The following is a 23,663-nucleotide window of genomic DNA, read 5'->3' as shown; positions in this document are numbered from 1 at the left end:
ATTCTAACAATTCTCACAGTTTATACAGATAAAAGACTAAAAGTCATAAGCTTCTTAATGCCAATTACAGTAGTATACTATATGCATTTTAAAGTATTAATATGTGTGACTAAGTTGGTTATGGAGGATTTGTGACTTTCCTTCTCTCTGTCACGGTTCACAGGTTTGCTTGCTCATTCTGCGTGTACTGCACTGATCTGATTGCCTATCAGTGCCAGCTGTGCTGACGAGCAATCACATCAGTCGCAGGTGTGTCTCGTTTGTTAGTCCTGTATGTAGGACTGTGTCAGTCATGTTCAGCATTACATCGTTTGATTGCTGGTTTCTGTTCTGATCTCTGTTCTATGCAGTTCTGGTTCTGCTCTCATTTTGCACAGATCTCTTGCTCTTGCTTGTCTCCTAGGACCTGCTTGGTGCCCGTTATCTGCCAGCAATTCTGTTTGTTCTATTGAATGTTTACAATAAACTTTATTACGACTGGTTCCATTGTATGCTTCCTGACATAACGATCTGAACACGTTATGGATCCAGCGAGTGTAAATGAACTGAGAGAAGCCCTTCACAATAATAATACTCAATTTGATCGACAAGACGAACAGATCACGGCTACTGGTCGAGCAATACAGGGCTTGGTGGCGCAAGTATCTGATTTAACCACGCAGTTGCAACATCTTAAGAGTCGAGCCTGCCCAAATGCGGCCTCATTCACCACCTGCTGTTCCTCCCACGGACCGTCCCGCCTACGATCCGGAGCACCGTCTGCCTCCTTCTGCTGCCTATGCTGGTGAGCCACATCTATTTCGGTCATTTTTGACAAAATGCTCTTTGTTTTTTGCTCTACGGCACTCATCACTTCCCACTGAGGAATCTAAAGTGGCTTTTGTCATTACCCTACTATCTGGATGATGTGTCAAGGTGGGGGTGGGTGCGTTTCTCTCCCAATGCTCCTCCGTGGATGGCAAGGTTAATCTGTGTGCTTATTATTCTCATTGTTTGTCTTTCGCTGAACGTAATTATGACATTGGTAATAGGGAGTTGTTGGCAGTCAAGTTAGCCTTGGAGGAGTGGCATCATTGGTTGGAGGGCTCGGGGGGTACCTTTCATTGTTTGGACCAACCACAAGAACCTTGAATATATCATATTCGCCAAACGACTTAACTCTAGGCAGGTTGGGAAAGCTCTTTTATTTTGGTCAGTTCAATTTTTCCATTTCCTATCATCCAGGTTCCAAGAACATCAAACCTGACGCATTGTCCTGCATTTTTGACCAATTTGAACGCCCGGTTTCTCCCGAGTCCATTGTTCCACATAATTGTGTGGTTTCAATGTTAATCTGGGAGATTGAGTCAAAGGTCTGCATGGCCTTTGATGGGGTAGTGCCTCCACCCGGATGTCCACCAGGTTGTTTAGTTGTGCCAGAGAAATTGCGGTCCAACATCATCCAGTGGGATCATTGTTCCAAGGTGGCTAGTCATCCAAGATTCAATCATACCATTTTTCCCATTAAGTAACGGTTGTGGTGGCAAACTATGGCTCGCGACACTCGTCATTTTGTATTGACCTGCTGGGTCTGCGCCAGTTGTAAGTCTTCCACTCGCCTTCCTGCTGGGCTTCTTCAACCGTAGTCAGTTCCTTTGAGACCCTTGTCACATATTGCGCTAGATTTAATTACAGGTCTCCCTGCCTCACAGGGTAACATGGTGGTTTTGGACAGGTTCTCGGAGGCTACGCATTCCATCCCTCTGCCCAACTTACCATTAGCCAGAGAGACAGTGTTTGCTGTCATAGACCACGTGTTTCGCATCCATGGCCTCCCAACAGACATGGTCTCTGACAGGGGTCCCCAGTTTATATCCAAATTTTGGAGAGAGTTTTGTCGGTTGCTGGGGGCGAATGTCAGTCTTTCTTCTGGGTTTCATCCCCAGAGCAATTGTCAGACAGAGAGGGCCAACCAAGATTTGGAATGAGGGTTGCAATGTTTAGCATCACAGAATCCATCCTCTTGGAGTCAGCATATCTCATGACTTGAGTATGCGCATAAATTATTACCAGTGTTGTCCACAGTCCTATCTCCATTTGAGTGTAGTTTAGGGTACCAGACACCAATTTTTCCTAGTCTGGAATCTGAAGTCATGGTCCCCTCTGCCCACAAATTCTCCCAGGGGTGCAGAAACATCTAGAGTACGGCCAGGGAGACCCTTCTGCAGGTGGGCAAAAGGGTCCGGGGCGATCGTCACTGTTTGAGACCTCCCATCTATGTCGCTGGTCAAAAGTGTGGCTTTCATCTGCTGATATTCCTCTCCGCTCATTTGTAGAAAATTAGCTCCTAAAATCATCTGCCCATTTACCATCACCAAGATCCTTAGTCCGGTGATGGTCTGCCTCAAACTTTGTCCAGCATACCAGAGGACTCACCCATGTATCTAAAATCAAGGCAGTTTTTCGTTCGACTATTAATACCCCTGTCCCGGTTCCCCCACCGCTGTGAATCATAGATGGGGAACCAGCCTATGGTGACCCATACTCAAAATTTGCACTCTGCATTTAACCCATTCAAAGTGCACACACACACCATGAACACACACCTGGAGCAGGGGGCAGCCATTTATGCTGCGCTGCCTGGGGAGCAGTTGGGGGTTTGGTGCCTTGCTCAAGGGCACCTCAGTTGTGGTATTGCAGGCCCGAGACTTGAACCCACAATGTTAGAGTTAGGAGACACACTCTCTAACCACTAGGTCACGACTTTCCAAAAGTACTTGGTGGACTGGGGGGGTTATGGTCTGGAGGAGAGGAGTTGGGTTCCTGTCTGGGACATATAGGATCATTCCCTGATCGATGCTTACAATTGGCAGGTAGGACCCTCTAAGAGCATCAGGTGACACTCCTAGGGGGTGGGGTAATGTCATGGTTTGCGGGTTTCCTTGCTCATTCTGTGTGTTCTGCGCTGATATAATTGCCTATCAGCACCAGCTGCACTGACGAGCGATCAGATCAGTCGCAGGTGTTTCTCGTTTGTTAGTCCTATATGTAGGGCTGTGTCAGTAATGTTCAACATCAGAGTTTTACTGTTTTAATAAAAACCTGTGCCTACACTAAACATACACTTAATGTGTTGCATGTATATATAAATGTCCCATGATAGAAGAATATATTTACAGAAGCAGTACACTTTAATTTTAGACATATCCAAAGCAGAAACAGAAATTGCATTAGCTATTATTTTACATTTCAGTCCAACTTCCAAATTTACCATCAGCTTTCTTTTACTATTATTGTACAATATAACACTGGATAATGACTTGACTAATTAAATGCTGAGTAGATGAGAAAATGTGTTAGAAAATTTCATGAATGAAAGATACCTTTGAATTAAATGAAGATCATAACTAAACTATAATACAACTGAGTGAGTTCTCGGTGTTCTATCTACAACTTATATGCAATAATTAAATAAATAAAATAAAAAGTGGGCAATAAAATATACTTACTAAAATTGTACACCAGGGAAAATATTCACTATTTCATAAATGTCAATATATGATTCTCATTATGTTTAAGAAAAAAGAGAATTACAATTTATATAAATATATAAACAGGGCAAAGTGTAAACAATATTAATGCAATTTCAATATTTTAGTGCATCATATCTGCATGTTCACTTTCCTATCTCTAATTTTTCTCTTCAATGCATCTTTGATGTCTTTGGTTCTGAAGCAGTAAATCATTGGATTGACAACAGGTGGGAGAAGACTGTAGCACATGATTAAAATAACACGAATGCCAGGTGATATTGCTATTGTCACATCATGCACATAAACAACACATCTGGGCACATAATAAAGACAAATGATAAGTAGTTGAGGAGTGCAAGTTGAGAACGTTTTGTAACGGGCCTGAACATCTGTGATTTTGAAAACAGAGGTGATGATAACAATAAAAGAAAATATAATAAAAATCAAAGGGCCCAAAAGAACAAACATGGCACATGAAAATGAAAAAAACTTTTTGTGCCTTACATCTCCACAGGACAGTTTAATTATTGAATTCTGGTCACAGTAATTTTGGGTTATTACATTAGAATCACAGTAGGGCTCATCGAAGGCATGATAAACAATGACTGTCAGCCATGGAATACAGATGATCCAAATCAATGCACATGCCAATAAAATAGTCTTATTTGTAATAAGGACACAGTATCTCAGTGGGTTACACACTGCAACAAACCGATCAATGGCCATTAATAGCATTAGGAAAGAGTTAATAGACCCTAAGCAGTGAACAAAAAACATCTGCACAAAGCAGCTATAAAATGGTATCTCACTGCTATTGAAAAAGTATTTTGCAATGGCTTTAGGCAGCGTGACAGTTCCAAAAGCAAGATCAGACACTGCAAGATTACAGAAGATTAAATAGGTGGGTTTCTGAAGGCTTTTCTCATAAACAATAAATGAAATGATAAAGAGATTTCCTCCTGCTAGTGTCAAGTAGACAAAGAACAAAAGGGTTCCCACGGCTCCATAATAGTGTGGATGCAGTCCTGGAAATCCCAGCAGGTAGAATTTAGTAAAGACAGTGACATTTGTGGGAGACATGACTCTAGAATGACTTTGGAGTTTAGCTGATGCAAGTTCACTGAAATATGAAAAATATGACAATTAAAATGACAGTTACACAAGCATTTGACTGTCAATGCAAAATAAACAACATAAAACTTTTCATTTCTGGCACAATTGCTATTATAAAATTCTTCACAGATTATATTGATAATCACATTCACATACATTACCTCCATGGAAATTATTCTGCAATAAGCATAATATATTAAACTTGCATTATTTTAAGTTTGATGGAGAAGATTCACAATCACTATTTGCATTAATCCACAAACAATTTTTTTTTTCTCTTTGTATGTCCATCTAACAATGGTATACATAGTCACCGTTTATGAAGACAAATAAGACTAGAGGGACCTCCCACAAATTGACGTGTTGTTTGGAGTTTCTGCTGTCTCATTTATTCATGATTATCTTATGAACAGTTTGGTTTTTTTGACACTAATATGCTTGAGTCCTTGCCATTACTTTTGTCTCTTGATTTTGTAACCTTAACATAATGCATTGAAATATATCAATATTCAGTACCATTTTCAGTAGGCCTACCACAGGTTAAACTGCAATTTGAACATCAGGCCTAAGTTACAGTTTATTTTACTTTTGACTATAGTCAAAGTTTTAATAAGTACATTTAAGTTATTATTATTTCCAATGTCACAACACTTCTCACAATCAACTTCCTGACTGTTCCAGTATGAAACAGTATCTAATAAGGCATCTATGTAAACATATCTATGGGTCAAAACCTCCCAAAGCACTTCATAAATTGCAACCTAGCACCATGGGAGGCGGACGCACTAACAAGGAGGCTAAATGGCTACAGCCACTAGCGTCTGTCGCTAGTGCGTCTCTTGAGATCGGGGAGTGAGGTTTATCTGCACAGCACTACTCGCTGGCCTCCGTTACACTGGCGTATTGTCTCACCGATGTCCATAGAAGAGAGTGTTGATTCATAAAACTGCTGAGACTCAACTCAGGTATTCATTACCAACGACGCACTTTAAAACTTCCAAAATCTCCCGCATCATTATACACATATAATTCAAGAACACACACACACACACACACACATATTCTCCTTTGCCTTCAAAGTTTTATTTATTTAGTTTTCTTTTTGGGGAAACATTTAAATATTTGATTCTGAACTGTTTTTGAATATTTTGATTATTGAAATTATTGAACTTTTGTCACTTTTTATTTTTTATTTTTGAGTAACAAACTTTTTTTTTTTTTTTTTTTCTCCATGGACTAATCATTTCTGGTACTTGTTGCACCACAGGATTGATTTGTGTATATGCATTTGACTCTCTGTAAAAATGTTCATCTTGATATTGCACATTACAATTTGATGAAATTTAATTTTTTAAATTAATTGTGTTTCATTACATTGATATCTATGTGTGTGTAAATGGTGGATTTAAGTCTGCCTGGTGCCTGAATTAGTGAATATTAGTTTTGAGATTAATTTTAATTAATTTCCAATTGTTAGTGTAACCACCGTTACAGGTTAAGAGATTGAACAACATGACAAATTTAAAAATCATATAAAAAATAAATGAGGACTAATAAAATAAATAATCTTGCTTTTTCAGTGCAGTGACAAGTGAAACTTGTTAAATTAGTTTATACATTTAAAAAATATAGAGATTCTTTATTTTTTAAATAGTGCAATCTTTTGATACTACAGCTTTTTGGTCTGTATACATTAATATTTATTTAAAATAAATTATTTTAAATAACTGTTAAACTAAAATTGCTTGTGTGTAAAAGATAAATAATAATAATAATAATAATGATAATATGAATCACAATAATTATATAAATCATAAAATTAGTAATTATCATTAAAGCCAGACTTCTATTTTATTTTTATTTTTTTGCATTAGTGACCTTTAATTTAGAGCAAGATAAACTGGGGGGGGGGGTCTTTGTGTCAGACATGTGTCACTTCTCTCACATCTGATTGGTCCAACTTCAGTTTGAGATCTCTAACCCAGAACATAACCTGCACAGGAGCAGGTTAGCCGTGCAGCATAAGATACCATGGCAACGAACACCGATTAAAGCCAAGCTACTTTCATAGTACCTAAAACCCAGGGTTGGCGGAAACTAAGCTGAAACATAGCTGGCTAGCCACCTAATCCAGCTTCATGGTACAGGCCCCTGGGTAGAAAATAGCATGCAATTATGATGAGCTGAGGACTGCAGGTGGAGAAAGTCTTAATCCTTCCTTAAGTGTTTGAAATTTGCATAACTGCCACAATGATGGATCAGTGAAAGTTAAAGTGACATGACATGACATGCAGCCAAGTATGGTGACCCATGCTCAGAATTCGTGCTCTGCATTTAACCCATCCAAAGTGCACACACACACACACACACACGCACACAGAGCAGTGGGCAGCCATTTATGCTGCGGCGCCCAGGGAGCAGTTGGGGGTTCAGTGCCTTGCTCGAGGGCACCTAAGTCGTGGTATTGCTGGCCCAAGACTCAAACCCACAACCCTAGGGTTAGGTGTCAAACTCTCTAACCACAAGGCCACAACTTCCCCAGTAAGAAAATATAATAACAGCAAAGGATGGAACACTTCATGTGCACTTTCAGTCTTGTGGACTCAACAAGATAACAATGGCACCCGCCTCCGCATGTCCGTGAATTTCATGGGACTGTAGGGTGTCCCATTCATCATTTTAGCATTCAAAGAGTGAGCGAGCGAGCGCCTCCTTTACGGCCATTATACGTCCTCGAGCCACACTTCTGCTGAGCCCGCACTGGGGCAAGCTCCGCAGCAGACTTCTACCCGACAGTCAAAGCAGCATTACATCACGAAAGTGCAGACTCAGAGGAAGACTGCAAGGGTTTAGGGTGCCATTTGGAACAGGACCTTAGATGCGTTTACTCAGTCATGCTAGTACTAACATATGGAATTACATTTGGTTTAGTAAAAATGAACATAACTTTATAAAACTGAACATAACTTTTTCAGAAACTATCAAAAATATGCAATGAAAAAAATGAATTCAGTCGCACAAATTTAACAGGTTCTTAAAATATGCGTCATTCTTTGTTAATGTTTTTAAAAGGTCCGTTTTCGCTAATCGTGGATTCTGAATGCATTGCCACAGATTTCAATTATGCTCCGCAGTTTTTCGTTTGGTGTTTTGAACAAACCTCTCGTGGGGGTGGGCTTAACAGTGATCTAATCTGATTGGATAGTGAGCTTTTGATGGACAGGTGCTCTCTGACCGGGAAGTATAGACGTCACTCACTCAGTGGCGTGCATATTGGAAAGCTTTCGTTATCCACAGTGTGTGAAATGTTAAAAAGTCACGAGTGGGGTGTAACTGGTGTGTTTTATGTTGTAGAATAAAACGTGAAAGTATCTTGAGCTTATGTGAACCACTGACCTTATTTTAGGGGATTTAACCAAACTTCCATTCAAAAAACCCATTGATTCTGGGACAATGGAACAGGAAGTGATAAAATGCTAACTCGCTTTTGGGTTTTTGCCTACAACGTGACATCATAGTTCTACAACTCTATATTCTACCAGTAACACTACTTTTGCTAGTGATAATTATTCATTATTATCATTATTACTATAATTATCTACTTTTAACAATGGCAACCAACCCTCGGGGGACCATCGCTCCACTTGCACTCCACAACCAGTTGAGCTGCCAGAGGAATGCGCTGGGCCCTCTACAAGGAGCGTACTAGCAGTATTTTCGGTGCTCCTCATGAAGATTGTATGTTGATTGCTGTATCAAACAGTGAGCTGGATCTTTCTGAAGAGGAAGATTTGGCTGCTCTGCTGCCCTCTGGGATGGTAGCATTGCCTGAATCAGATCCAGAAATGATGGAAATGCATTCCTAGGATGTCCACAGTGTCCTGAGCTCCCTTACCAATGAAGATTGGTTTCTCGGGGTGGCCCAAACGGCAAAGAGTTGTGGATCTTCAACAAAAGACAATCTTTACTAATAAAAAGTAAAACAAAAAAAGAGAAGCCGGGCTTCCAAGAAAAATAGACACAAGGGTCCAAAGACTTAAAGGGGGGGGGGGGGGGGGGGGGGTGAAATGCTATTTCATGCATACTGAGTTTTTTACACTGTTAAAGAGTTGGATTCCCATGCTAAACATGGACAAAGTTTCAAAAATTAAGTTGTACATTTGAAGGAGTATTTTTGTTCCCAAAATACTCCTTCCGTTTTGTCACAAGTTTCGTAAAGTTTTTTTCGAGTATGGCTCTGTGTGACGTTAGATGGAGCGGAATTTCCTTATATGGGTCCTGACGCACTTATTCTGGAAGAGCGCGCGCTCCCGTATAGCGAGGCTGAGCAGCACAGACATTTCACTGATCAGAGCGATTCACTGATCAGAGCGAGAGCGTCGCGAAAAGTCACAAAAGAAGTGTGTTTTTGGTTGCCAGGGCAAGACAACCCTGCACAGATTACCAAAGAAACAGCATTAAGGGACCAGTGGATGGAGTTTATTTTTACAGAGCATCAACGGAGCTGTGCAAGTGTTTTTGTTTGTTCCCTGCATTTCGAAGATGCTTGTTCACAAGCCGAGTTTGACGACGGATTTGCGTATCGTTTATTTCTTAAGGATGATGCAATCCCAAGGAAAAAGGTTCACGTTCGTGTGTTGGAACCGCAGGCGGTGAGTAAAACTGCTTCAAATATCTCTGCCTCCTTGTTAGTGCGTCCCCTCCCATGCCGAGACCCGGGTTCGAGCCCCGCTCGGAGCGAGTCGTTGCTGCTGCTGCTCTTGTTAAATTTCAGCCTCTGGATCTGATTCTGGATCATAAATAAATGGCTGAATCTGACTGTAAGCCATGGTTTGTTTTGGATGATGGTTTTTCCCTCACGGTAATGTCACAGCTTCCACATGCTCCCAACGCAAAAGCCTATTCGCGCTCGTGATTCTTTAGCTCCGCCCACACGTCACGCCTCCAGTCGGTCGTGTTTTTCCGGCAAAAATCGGTACAGACTATCTTTCTCTTATGAATATAATAAAACTAAAGACTTTTTGGATTTATGAAGGATGCAGTACTACTCTATAGGTACTCAAGATTAACAGGATATTGAGTGAAAACGAGCATTTCACCCCCCCTTTAAACTTTAACAGCCTTAGCTTTCAACAGGTAACATAGGCGCAATACTGAACAATAAGGCATGGCAAAAACACACTTAAATAGGGAAAGACACAGGTGTGATGCATCAGGCATAAAGAGTGTTCAGCAGGAATCTGGTGCAAGGCGCCACATGCCAACCAGGAGGAAAATAGCAGTCCAGTTAAGGGTTCCTTACTCTTTGGCTACGCAGCTGAGAACTTTGCCCAGCAGACTGAGGCGATCCTACACATCCTGACTCTGTCACTTATACTTAGATTTTTTTCTGGCTTTGCTGCATGTGTTTGTAGCACAGTACATTAGTCTTATATTTAAGACATACTTAGAGTAAGAAGATAAAACTTGAAAACTTGATGAAGGAAAAAGATGTGTACGCATTTTATATAGAATATGTGATAAAGTAAAGACAATCTGTGTTATTAGGAGGATCGGAAGAAAATTGGTAAATGCGTAATTCCATATACTTCACAGACAGCAGGCCACATGACAGTGATACACTTTTAAAAATAATCTCTCCACTGAGATTATTTGTTAACACTTATCTAAATAATCTCTCCACTGGGATTATTTGGAAGTCTCTAGGCCAATTATACCACAAATTGATTTATATGTTCATAATTTAGCATCTCTTTAGGGCATATAGCCTATTATAATTAATTTCTGCTTAGGTGACTAAGCAGAGAAGGATTTTCTTGAATGGTTGCATCAGGTGGTCATGGGTCATGGATCATCTGTCAAAGCAGGCCTTTAGTGACATCTTGCTTTAACAGCATTACAGGCCTCAGTCTTTGTATCAGTTTTTGTTTTCCTCTCCTCTTTGTTGATAATTATTGAGATGTACTGTATATGGTGTCTCTCTGGACCTTTACTGTTTAACTTCTAGGTGACATTCAATGAAATTAATTGTTAACATCATAAAAGCAATTATTTTGTTGCTGATGAACAGTAAATAACATAGAAACAGTTGCCATAAAAAGCGTATTTTCCCCAGAGTCCTAATTTGCTTGTTCTTGGTCCCTGAAGAGGAAGGCCTCTTTTGTGATCGCTGAGTGACATTTTGTTTATCAAACATTATTTTGTTTCTACATGTCTCTGTGTCTCTAAGTGGCTCATTATCAGGTGAGGTGTGACAAACAAAGAAGTTACCCTGGAGCAAAAATGCTTTGAGTCAAAGATGATGCAACTCTTGCTCAGAAGTTTGAAAACGCTCACCCAAAATTTTCTACATTAATCAAAACTAAATTATTAGTCATTAATAGAAAAGTAACTGACATGTGTTTGATTTTCATTCACTCATGCTAAACAGATAAATCGGTATTGTTTTCGCAAAATTTAACCATAAATTTAATTCTCAGCCTTTCAGACTTAAAATAATGCATTTTTTAAATTACATTTCTCAAGATATCAATTATTATAAAGTGCTACTAAAACCATACAACATGCTGATGGATTATAATCAGACTGTTACACAGCTGTCTGGAATAACTGATTCTGATTGGCTACTGTGGCATTTAGTGGTCATATCCTGTCAACAATAGACATGAGTGAAAGATCAGTGCCCTTCATTATGTTCAGGAAAACTTAAGTGTAAATGTAATTAGATATGATACTTAACGTGGTGGTAAAGCATGAAGTATTGTATTTTATTGGTGCAGAAACAGGGCCGTGCAGAGACCTTTGGAGGGGCAGGTGCTCAAAGTATAAAAGGGGCACATGGAACAAGGTTTTAAATGGTGCTGTTCAAAATATCAATACAGCAATATATTGTGATGCATTCCTTGCAGATTCACGTATCGATATGGATGGTTATGTATTGATACAGCAGCAAATGCTTTGAAGCAAAGAAACAATAGAGAAGACAATTTTAAGTTTAAAATAATAATAGCTCTGGGATTAGAAACTGAAATGTCTTAAATTGTCCCAACCTGATTTCTTCTCTGTTTCAGCATTAATCTATTATTTTAACCATCACTATTACTCTTGCACCTAATCAATAAGTCCACCTTAAATATTGATACAAAACATAAAAAAACTGATCCACTGGAATATAGTGATTAATATTATTATTACTGTTGTAGTTGTTATTGTCTAAAATTGAACACCTTTGCAATGTAAACAAATGACAGGCTACATTTGTTATTCATATCCTTCAAACTGCACTTTGATGTCAGGTATATCATGCATTTTTTATTGACATTGATATTTTTACATTTATTTCCAGAGAGATATTATTGAGTTTACAGGCTAAAGTGGTCTTGCTGTTGTAAACACTGTTGCTATTGTAGAAAAAAAAATATTTGCGTCACATTTAAAATATAATTATATAATTAATTCCTGAATTTGTATAATGATAATTCAGAGAATGAGAAAATCTGAATAAGCCTTACCAGTGTTGTGATAATTATTTTTAAGGCACTCAACGTGTTAAAAAATAAATAAGTAGGCTACTGTAATATAATAAAAGTTTAGTCAAATAACATAAAAAAGTCCAGACCCCTCGATGCCTGTGAAACCTTTCTCCCTCAAACAGCACGCTACTGTTACTACTACAGGCTACACACAGCAACTTATCTGCATGTTCTCACATCACATCGTTCTTGTAAAATAATAATAAGTAAATAAACATCAAAATCACTTCGCTGAGAATGAAACACCACTTACCAGCTGCCACGGTTCTGAAAATACAATTAGAAATGCGCGTGCAGCCTGAGGAATTTTCCCGGTCAGGTGAAAGGTCATCATATTGGTCATTTTATTTACGACTAAATTATTATTAATAAATTGTAAGAATATTATGATTGGGCGTTGGCAGGCATTCACAAAAGGGTATGTTATTACAAAAACAATTCGAGGAAATTTTGCTTTGACAAAAGGGCACTTTTGGGGCAAAGGAGCAGGTGCTCAAGTGAACCGGTTCTTTCGGACAATTCGATCAAATAAACCAGTTGAAAAAAAAAAACGGTTCACCGGTTCTTTTGCGGTCGATGTAATGTCATTAGCGATGACTGCCCTTAATGCAAGCCTTCAGTTTACCCGCGTTTATAACATAAGCACAGAATCAGTTCAGAATCAATCACCAAAAGAACCAGTTCGGTTCAGACGAGCTGTGAGTCAGTCTGCTTCACACTGAATCACACATGCGCAGTATCATCAGTTCCTCGGTTCTCAACGAATCAGACGCGTCTGACAGAAACGGTTCTCAATGAGCGCTTCAGAACTCCTGACCTGATATTTAGATATACTATTCTTCAATAAATATATTTGTTTGACAGGGAAGCTGTGCGCAAACAGGAATATATATTATTTAAAAAAAAAAAAAAAAAAAAAAAAACACCCCAGAAAAAAGGGCACTTTCTCTCCAGGAATAAAAAGGGCAGGTGCTCAAGCCCCCTTTGATGTCTATGTGTGCACGTGCCTGTGCAGAAATAAGTATGTGTATTGCTTAAACTGACTATCACTTATTTAAATTAATTAAATTGTGTCATCTCTTACATAAGTAGTGAACCAACAATAAAATGTTTATTTTAAAAGTACCGAAAATCAAGATTTATACATAAAGCTCTATAAAACTTTTTACATCACGTGGTAGGCCTCAGTGTAGCCAAATGTTCTACACATTCTCTTTTGTCATGCCTACTTGTGTCATGTAAGAAGTGTTCAAGTGCAAAAACCACACGTATATCAGGCCCATATGGACGCTTTGTTCTATTATATTCCTGCAGTAGAACAGGAACATGACAAATCAGTTAAACACACACATACACACAAACAGGCCATATTAACAACAATAATTAGAAATGCCCTTTCACTGTTGGCGCTTGATCCTGGTTCCTGCAAGGCAAATTAATTGTGCATGCCTTTTCAAAATGCCAATAAGCTAAACGACAGTTTATGAGATTAATATTGTTTCATAAAACTGTTACTGTTTCAAAATGTTGAACACCAGGTATTTGTAGTAAATTCCTTTTGCAACCTAATGGGGATTTTAGCCATATGAATTGTATTATATTGTATTGTTTTGTATGATTAAGACACTATAGATTGCCACAGTGTATTGAATTTGAATTAAAAGGCTTCGAAAACATAATTCTGTTTTAAGGTATTTTTAATTTGTGATGATATCCGTATGTCATCATCGGATGGTGGGAATTATGAGCTCGCAGTTTGATTGATGGAGCTGCAGCGAATTGTCTGTGAGTGATAAGTTTTTGTATTTGAAACCCATTTCATTCACCAAGTAATTGTGTAAATACATCAATATTTCACTAAATGTACACACACTTGACTAAAAGCCATGCAGGTAAGCTCGGTCATAACATAAACGGGAGAAAAACAATACAGTATTCAGGTATGTAGCCTATTATTCTATAACTACACATTGACTTTGCAGTCCGGACTGAAATTAAGTCATTATTGTAATTGTGAAGATCAGAAACATAAACAGTGATTTCAAAATCAAATACGAATGAATAATTACTCTATTATGAATGTTTTTTTAACAGCTGCCAGAACAGGCCTAACAGGCTTCGTCTACATAGGTCCACCGTGTTTGATCAAAAACAAATAAAAATGACTATAGAGATGTATATTTACTGTCAGAGCTGTTTGTACATGGTCTTCTGTGATTCAACACATAGCTATTCATCTATTATGAGTGCTTAACAACTTAAATTTGACAGAGTCATTCTGACACATAAACTCTTAATCTTTCGATAAAAAATGATGCAACTCTTGCTAAAAGTTTCACAACAAATACAGAAAACTTTTTTACAGTAGTAGAAATAATATAAGTCATTAATGATTTATTTATCTCCAATAATAAAAGTTATAATCAGAATACACATACAGTAATCTTCTTATTCCTTATTTAGATTAGCTGCTGTAGATATGCACTACATAAATGTGTTTTTTTTTTCTCCAGATGTTGAATAGCTTACATTTCATGGGTGAATGAATTAAAAACAATTCATTATCTTAGATATCTCAAGATACTATTATTACAATCCATATGGAATAGTTAAGAATTAAGACTCTTATTGTGCGTTGTCTTGTGGTGTAGCAAGGTATTATGTGTATTAATAATATTTTGGAGGAATCAACTGTAGAGAGAGACTGGATATAAGAACAAATCTGTGTGATCGTTTTATTAAACACTGCTGTACTGTCACTGTCAGTCATCAAGAACCATCTATTGAATGACTGTGTCATTTCTGCACTCCTATTGTGGCTATAAGAGTTCACTATTTTTTTTAGTAATATTTAAATTTTTTAATTTTCAGAATAGACAGAATAGAATTTCAAAAAGGCCCACCACAAACTTGGGTGTCAAAAGGCCTCTAAGTAACACAGATAACCTGCTTATCTGTTGTACAGCCCAAACATATCTTAAAAAGGGTAACGGAGACAAAGTAGTACACACAATTCCTTTAAATTTCCATCCGTTATTTACCACTAAGGCCTACAAATACATAGTTAAACTGTTTATACCAGTCAAACGTTTGGATACACTTACTTTACTCTTATTATTATTTTCCAATATTTCCAATATTTTTTTTTATGCTGGCTGTCGAAATCAAATCAAATAATAAGGAAGGGATAATCTGAACAAACACATTAAAATTTAAGCACCAGAATTGAAATGAATATCCATCGATACATAAAAGGGTTGTGATTCTGTCTTTGCTTTATTTGTGTCAAACAAAAATCACTTAGCTACGTGTTTGTGTCTGTTTGTATTTGTGGGAATATACTATTGTAAATATTACATACAATATAATGCACTGATTCCCAATATGAAGAATTTTCTGTTTGACTCGTGGTACATCTCCTACAGTGCTTCTTTGGAAAACATGTTTTTTGTTTCAGTTCTATTCAAAAGTGTCATTCTTGTTGAACTTGCATAAGATCACTACATTGTAATTTGATTGCCATTAAGGAATCATTCTATTGTGACCAATACGAGGATGGTTATAATTTTTAGTATGGCCCTCCATAATCTTTGGGGACCCTAATGGTGTGTAAAGTGGCTCCTGGAGAGTGACTTGGTTGAACAGTTTACATCTAGCACACAAAGGTTTCTACTGATCCTGATGACCTTGATTAGCTGCTTCAGGTGTGTTTATGTTGGCCTAGAAAGCCCTTACTGTAAGTGGAGAAATTCTTCACCCTTCCTTGGGTACCTAAAATCTGTATGAAGATGGAGCAGTAAGAATTAAGCCTGGAATACTATATAGTGATCTGTCAGTGCATGCCAGTGTTGTGATGGAGACATGATCACAGTAACAGTCTCAGTTTGTTTATATCTGACTTGTAAATTGTAAAGACAATGGCATAAATTACAGTGACAAAAAATTACCATGTAGTTCTTAACATCACATTTAACACAAAATACACATCAGTTTAGTACAGCTATTGACTTGTCGTATAAAGGTTGTTTCCGCTGGGAACAGATGTTTCATATACAATATTGTTTTAATCATATTTAATAGTCTTTTTCTTTCTTTGTTTTTTCAAATTTAGTTTAGGTGAAATATAGCAAGTTTGTAATTGTTTAAAAATTACAAAAATAAACTTTTGTGGCTAAAACTGATTAAATCGTATGTCTTCTCACAGTTACTATACTAATTTAGTATGTTTACATCTAATACTATTTTGTTTTTGTTGTTTCTTCTAATGTATGACTGCTATATGAATTTACACACATACAGTGGATACATTCACCTTTGTTGGAATAAATAGGGGATTCATTGAAACTTTTATCTTTTTGAGTAAGGTTTCCTTCACGTCTTTTGTCCTCAAACAGTAAATGAGGGGGTTGATCATGGGTGGAAACAGACTATACATCATAATAATGACTAATCGCAAATCAGTGCTGAAGTTGATACCAATGTTGCTAGACAAATAAATAAAACACCTGGGTAGAAAATATAGAGCAATTATGATGAGCTGAGGACTGCAGGTGGAGAAAGACTTCAGCCTTCCTTGAGTGCTCGATATATGCAAAACTGCCACAATGATGGCACAGTAAGAGAAAATTATGAAGGCCAGGGGACCGAGCAACACAACCATAGCAATTGCAAAGGCTGGAACTCCGTACAGTGCCCTGTTAGTGCATGCAAGTGATGTGATAGAAATGTGATCACAGTAACAGTGTATAATTGTGTTTCCTGAACAGTAAGGCAGAGGGTAAGCCCTTATTGCCATCATTAAAGGGCATGTGTTTGTTAGCACCCATGCAGCCAGACAAAGAAAGAAAATGTTCAACTTTGTGACTATATTAGGATATCTTAAGGGATTACATATGGCTACATACCTGTCAAAGGCCATTATTGCCAGGATAACAGAACTGACTGAACCAAAATAGTGCACAAAATACATCTGAATGAAGCAACCAGTGAATGAAATACTACCATCTTGGAACCAGTATCTAGAAATAATCTTTGGTAAGGTAGTGGTGCTGAATAATAAGTCACTTACAACCAGGTTTAAGATGATATAATACATAGGTTTATGAAGGCGTTTTTCTAGAGTAAAAAGTGCTATAAATATTCCGTTCCCCACTAAGATACACACATAGGCAAAAAGCAGCAGAGCAGCCACTGCACCATAGTATCCTGGCTGAAGCCCAGGAAAACCAACGATAAAAAAGTCCTTAACAAAGCTGTTGTTTCCTGATGACATGATGATCGGATGGCTAAATGAAAAAGATTAGAAAATTAGAACAGTGTACAACACTTTACAATATTACATTAATATTACAACATTTGGATCACAGAATCATAACAGGATTTTAACTTCTTTGTTTTACACAATAAGGAAGAAGAATTATCACATTATAATCTAATCAACTTTTCGAGTGAACTGGAAAAGCATCTGATTTGATCTCTATACCAGTAAAATGATTTACTTACAATACACTGTATGTCTTTTTACGCTCTCCAAAAATATGTCAAAGTCGAAGATATTTAAGGCACATTTTTTCCCTCTTAATAAGGCGGGGAATTTTGTGGTTGGTCGGTGACACTCAGACCATATACTTCTTGCGTTTCTTATAGGCTACTAACTAGTGACCAAAGAGACTAACATATTTTCTACTGCTTTTAATACACTGAGATTGAATGTTATTTTAATGACAAAGGTGGCTTTTACAAATCTTTGCAGACGTTTTATTCAAAATATAATCAATTAAATGCAATTAACAAAATATTAAGTGTGAAGTATAACATTTCTGGACAATTTCTGTATAACTAAAAAGTATATACTGTATATATTGTTTGTTTTTGTTTATGAGCTTGGCAACACTTTTGATTTCAATTATACAAATGCTTGATTAAAAATGTATACAAATTGAAATAATGTTTTGTTAAAACAATAAAATATAAACGACAATAGGTAGACACCTGGTATTCTGTGTATTAAAACTGGTTAGCTTTTTTATTTTATTTTTATTTATTTTTTATCTTGAGTTGCATGTGTTTGTGTAATGTGTAGATCACGCTTAGAGGTAAGAAGTTATCGTTTGAAAACAGGATAATTAAAGAAACTAATTAACCTTGTGTATACTTTATGTAGAATATGTGGTCAAGTAAACCTGTACATTTACTTCAAGGCAATCTGTACTTTTCGAGTGATTGGTGTAAAGAAAACAGATACATAATTCCAGTATACTACACTGACAGTAGGCCTCATGACAGTGGTTCACAGTTCTAACATTTATTTGAATAATCTCCCTGAAAATGATTTGTTCAAATCTCCCCTGGAATTATTTGGAAGTCTCTAGGCCAATTATACCATGTAATAATATGAACTCCATATTCATCCGGAAGAAGGAGGCGGGAACCGGCGCACAATCAAAAATGAAACTTTAATAATCACAAAACAAACAAAACAGCCCCTCACAGACGACTGATGCATGCAAATAAAAAGCCAAACATAAAATAAGGCGCAGGCCTGGTCCTCTCTTGTCCTACATGGTCGTCGCTCCAGTTTTATATCCTTCCATCTCCTACGTGGGACTTGAGACCGGTGGTGAGTCGTAGGTGTAGCTCATCTCCAATCACTACACCTGGCCTCACTCCTCGTTCCCACGTCTCTCGGCCCCGCCCCACTCGTCACATACCCCCATCGCCCCTCGCAGGCCGGGGGGTACCCTCGAGACTGCGCTCTACTCCGGGGGGGACCGCTCACGGGGACCTGCGGGAACCTGGGGGTAGGACAGACGAGGCGAGAGAAAAGGAGATGGAAGGAGGAGCAACAGAGACGAGAGAGGGGAGAGAGAAAAAAAAAATTCAGGTTCCCAGACGCACTGCTGCTCGGCCCTCCACCAGCTGGGTGATCTCCTCCGCGGTGCCTGGCGGTGGCACTGGACGGCCCTCGGCGGACGGCACGACACTCTTCCGCCACCCGGTGGATGGCGACGGCTCATCTGGTTTTGGGCAGTCGGCAGGAATCCCCCGTTCCCTGCTCCTCCGGATTCCTTCACGGAGGCAGCAGGCTCCAGCCCCCTGGCGAACGGCGCCGACTCCTCCGCTCCCTCACGGACGGCAGCCGCCCCTCCTTATCGTGGGCGGCTGGCAGCGAGCTCGCCCGTCCCTGGCAACTCGCTCCAGCCCACCGCCTCGAGCGTCCATGGCGGCACACTCCTCGCCAGCTCGATGGCACCGCGGATTCACCACATCGGCGAGGGATCTTCAGCAGCGCGTCCCTCTGTCTCCCAGTTTTCGGCACCACTGTAATAATATAAACTCCATATTCATCCGGAAGAAGGAGGCGGGAACTGGCGCACAATCAAAAATGAAACTTTAATAATCACAAAACAAACAAAACAGCGCATCAGCCCCTCACGGATGACTGATGCGCGCAAATAAAAAGCCAAACATAAAATAAGGCCCAGGCCTGGTCCTCTCTCGTCCTTCACGGTCATCGCTCCAGTTTTATATCCTTCCATCTCCTACGTGGGACTCGAGACCGGTGATGGGTCGTAGGTGTTGCTCATCTCCAATCACTACACCTGGCCTCACTCCTCGTTCCCACGTCTCTCGGACCCGCCCCACTCGTCACATACCACAAATTGTTCAATCATGTAATAATTTTGCACAGTTGGGGGAAGTCACACAGCCCAGTGTTTGGAGCGGTGCACTTCAGGCTATGCTGTAGCTATGGCATAGGTCCGACGCAGAAGTATAAATCAGCCATAAGTAGTGGAGTAAATGATGGTAATTACAAGTCACACCTGCACCAAATGACATAATCAGATACAAAAGGAAAACTAGGACAGAGATCACGTGGGAACAAAAACACAACTGCAAGTCCATGCCTGTAACATTGCCCCCCTCCCGGATGCCACAACCTCGCAAAACAGAAAAAAAAGGGTGGTATGGAGGGGGTCTTAGGAGGAGACCATGGAGGGAGGAGCCAAGATGGAGACATGAGGGACTTAGAGCAAGAGGAGCCAGGCGGGACCCAGGCTGCAGCCATGAAGGTGTCCCATGGTGGAGCCGACGGAGGTAGGAGCAATGGTGGAGGAAGGACTGACAACCCCAGAGGGGCAACCGGCGGCAGCTGAGCAGGTAGTGGTGGAGCCCGAGGTGGAGACAGAGAGCCGTCGAGCCAAGGAGGAGCAGATGGCTCTGGTGACCAAGGTGGAGACGGGGATCCGGAAGGCCGCTGTGGAGCAGGAGAGATGAGGGAGCCCAGTGGAGCTGGTAGACTGATGGGCCATGTTGGAGATAAGGGAGCTAGGAGTCATGGTGGTGTCGCTGGGTCGATGGACCTCCATTGTCATAAAAGGACAAACTGGTAATTCAAGACAGGCTGACAGTTCAGGACAGACAGGAAGTTCAATAATTGTTTTTTATGGCCGTAACAGGACAGGCAGATGATGACGGAAGACAGAATAAAATTCTACCTAGTCCTTTTCCAAGTCCAGCCTCAGCTCACCCTCATTGATACGACAGTGCTTCCCTCCACGCATTCAGGCTCTACTGTGATACTTTCAGCAGCAGACTTCATTGTCGGCTCATGCACCTGATCATACATCTCGTGATCCACAGCTCTGTCACTCCTTTCAGCGATGGCTCGTCAGTCACAGTAGTTGCTGGCTGTCCGTCTGTGGTGGGTTCTGGCTGTAGCTCCACACATTGGGGTGGAGTTTGGCTGGGCTGTGGTTTATAAGTTGGGCTGGTGTTGTCATCCGTGATATCCACTGTCAGCGGCAATTCACAGCACACCAGCACCCACTCAATAAAGGCATCGAAGGTATAGAAGAAAAGCACATAATCACGTACAGACAGGAAACTAGATCATAGAACACGTGGGAACAAAAACACATCTAGAAATCCATGACTTTGAAAACAGCCTACCTTCCTCTAAACCTACATATTTAAAACATTATTATTTAACACTTTTTTTAGGCAATTCATTTCTAGTTTTATGATGTAATATGCAATGAGAAAGGTAAGAAGAGCCAAAAGTGGACTCGAACCCTCATTGATCACATGTTTTCCTGTAGCTTAACTGGTAGAGCACTGCGCTAGCAAGCAAGCAAGTGCAAGGTTGGGGGTTTGATTCCCCGGGAACACATGATATGTAAAAATTGATAGCCTGAATGCACTGTAAGTTGCTTTGGATAAAAGTGTCTGCTAAATGCATAAATTTAATTTATTACTCTCTGACCTAAGCCACTGCTGATTCTAACTACCATTTTCCAATGAGATAAATTGAGCATGACACAAGTGTGTTTATTCTCAACATTTTAGTTTATACATTTTCAACATTTTTTTATTCTGGAAACATAATGACTTTATTCTCAACAATTTATTTAGAATGTTTTTGCAAAATGTTATATTTTGTTCTAGAAACAGAAAGAGTTTTTAATGAGTTTATTTTCAGTATATTAATTTTTTATTATTGCTCAACCCTAATCCTCTTCCTTAATATTTAAATTCAATAAACATTTTATGACAGCCATATCAGGTACTTGCCTAAAAGGACAGGTTTATGATGTGTGTAGTAATACATCACACTTATATTAGGTTACTTTTAGCATTTCCCTGGAGTTAGTTCACTCTCCATCCATGCAGCTATACTGTATGTGCGTGCAAGTTTTGCTATGCCTGAATAGAGTAACGCTACAGTTTCCTTTGACTTTTCCAGACCAGAGACCAGGGCAAAAGTGCATAGGGCCCAGAGGCTTAAAGGGGGCCTGATACTTTGCAGTGCTAATTTTAGAGAGGTACCCCCTAAATAAATGAGATGATAACAAAAATTAAGAAATTAAGATTTTATATGTGTATAAGTATTTATGCTATGTATTCTTTATCAATAAACAAGATTACCTTAAGCCTGCATCAATAAATTGATATCTTAATCCATGTTTAGCTTTTATTCTTTATTGTACAGTAAATACAGAAATAACAAAAAGTTGAGACATAGCAACAGAGAGACAATAAAAAGAACCTTATGAGCAGATCTCAGACATACTCGTGAAAATGGATCCTTGGTTTGCATTATATGAATGATATAAACATGATATGAACAAAAATGACATTTAACAGCATTTGGGTGGATGAAACCTTAGGGTTACATGAAATATTTCAGTGTAATACATACCGCTCAGAAAAAAAAAAAAAAAAAATTAAAATAGCTTGTGCAATTTACAGTCCATTTTGTTGTTTTGTCTTGGGGTCCGTAATTAAGAACACAGTACAAACTGCATATTGCTGCTTTTCCCCAACACACATCACGTCTCAAACGCCCACATGTTCGGGTGTAGCAGAGTGAATTTAACTATTTCTAAACATTTAATTTCCACATAATGAATCTAAAAACATTTATGAAAAACTATATTCATTTTTCAAATAGGTAATTTAATTCCAAATTATGGAAGAACACAAACAATCATTACCATCGTTTTGAAAAGTTCTTTCTAATTGGCAAAATTCTGTTTTTAAGCAGTTTTTGAATTAAGACTCTGATTTCAGCTGTGTTTAAAACATAAATAATGGGATTTAACATTGGTGGAAGAGACAATGAAAGAGATCCACTGATGACTCTGGCATTGGGGGTGAGAGAAGTAACTAATGAAGCAATAAAAATGCATATGACAGGAAGAAAGAAAGAGACGACCAGCAAAAGGTGAGATACGCATGTCTTTAGTGCTTTTAAACGTGCTTCCCAAGTTGTAATTTTACTTAAGGCAAAAACAATGCCCATATATGACAGGACTATAATGAACAATGGTGATACAAGGAACAAAAATACGATGAGGTTTGTTAAGAACATATTAATGCTGTTGTCATTGCATGCCATCCCCAACACTGCTCCATAATCACAATAATAACTCTCTACCACATTAGATTTACAGAATGAAAGTTGTGTCATCAAAGACGCTGCCAGGGCCACCAGAGAAGTGTTAAATGCCCATATTATTACAAACACTAAAGACATGAAAGTATTATTCACTATGGCATGATACCTTAATGGAAAACAAATTGCAATGTAGCGATCAAATGCCAGAACAACAAGAGTGGCACTTTGCAGAGTAACAAAGAGGTTCACAAAAAACATGTTAGCCAAGCAAGCATTGTAGGACATGTACTGTGAGTCAGAAAAAAAAATCTTCATTGTGTTAGGAATCCAAGCATTAGTTTCACCAAGGTCAGCCAAGGCCAAGTTAAACACACTAATGTATTTTGGACTGTGCAAACTTCGTTCCAGAGCAATAATGAGGAGGACTGCAGAGTTCCCAATTACAGCAATAAAATATGTGACACACAAAAATATATAGTAATAACTCCTGTATGGTATACCTTCAAGTCCAGTGATGAAAAAATATTCTGGACGAACAATAGACATATTCTGGGCAAAACTTGCATTTAAAAAACTCATGGCAGCTTTGTGCTTGATGATTTGAAA

At 38.9% G+C, this 23,663-nt stretch overlaps 3 protein-coding genes across 3 annotated transcripts; all 3 read right to left on the bottom strand.

Moving 5' to 3' along the window:
* Nucleotides 1-3,317: 3,317 nt before the first annotated feature.
* On the bottom strand, nucleotides 3,318-4,627 carry LOC113115517 (olfactory receptor 52K1-like). Its single transcript, XM_026283107.1, has one exon. It carries the CDS (start codon nucleotides 4,590-4,592, stop codon nucleotides 3,642-3,644), a length of 951 nt encoding a protein of 316 aa, XP_026138892.1. The 5' UTR covers nucleotides 4,593-4,627; the 3' UTR covers nucleotides 3,318-3,641.
* Nucleotides 4,628-15,422: 10,795 nt separating this feature from the next.
* Nucleotides 15,423-17,437, bottom strand: LOC113115516 (olfactory receptor 2AT4). Its single transcript, XM_026283106.1, has one exon. It carries the CDS (start codon nucleotides 17,427-17,429, stop codon nucleotides 16,443-16,445), a length of 987 nt encoding a protein of 328 aa, XP_026138891.1. The 5' UTR covers nucleotides 17,430-17,437; the 3' UTR covers nucleotides 15,423-16,442.
* Nucleotides 17,438-22,649: 5,212 nt separating this feature from the next.
* Nucleotides 22,650-23,663, bottom strand: LOC113114581 (olfactory receptor 52E4-like). Its single transcript, XM_026281462.1, has one exon. It carries the CDS (start codon nucleotides 23,634-23,636, stop codon nucleotides 22,650-22,652), a length of 987 nt encoding a protein of 328 aa, XP_026137247.1. The 5' UTR covers nucleotides 23,637-23,663.

This window comes from Carassius auratus, chromosome 15 (genome assembly GCF_003368295.1).
Source record: "Carassius auratus strain Wakin chromosome 15, ASM336829v1, whole genome shotgun sequence".
Lineage (NCBI taxonomy): Eukaryota > Metazoa > Chordata > Actinopteri > Cypriniformes > Cyprinidae > Carassius > Carassius auratus.
This window is presented reverse-complemented; position numbering and strand designations above follow the sequence as displayed.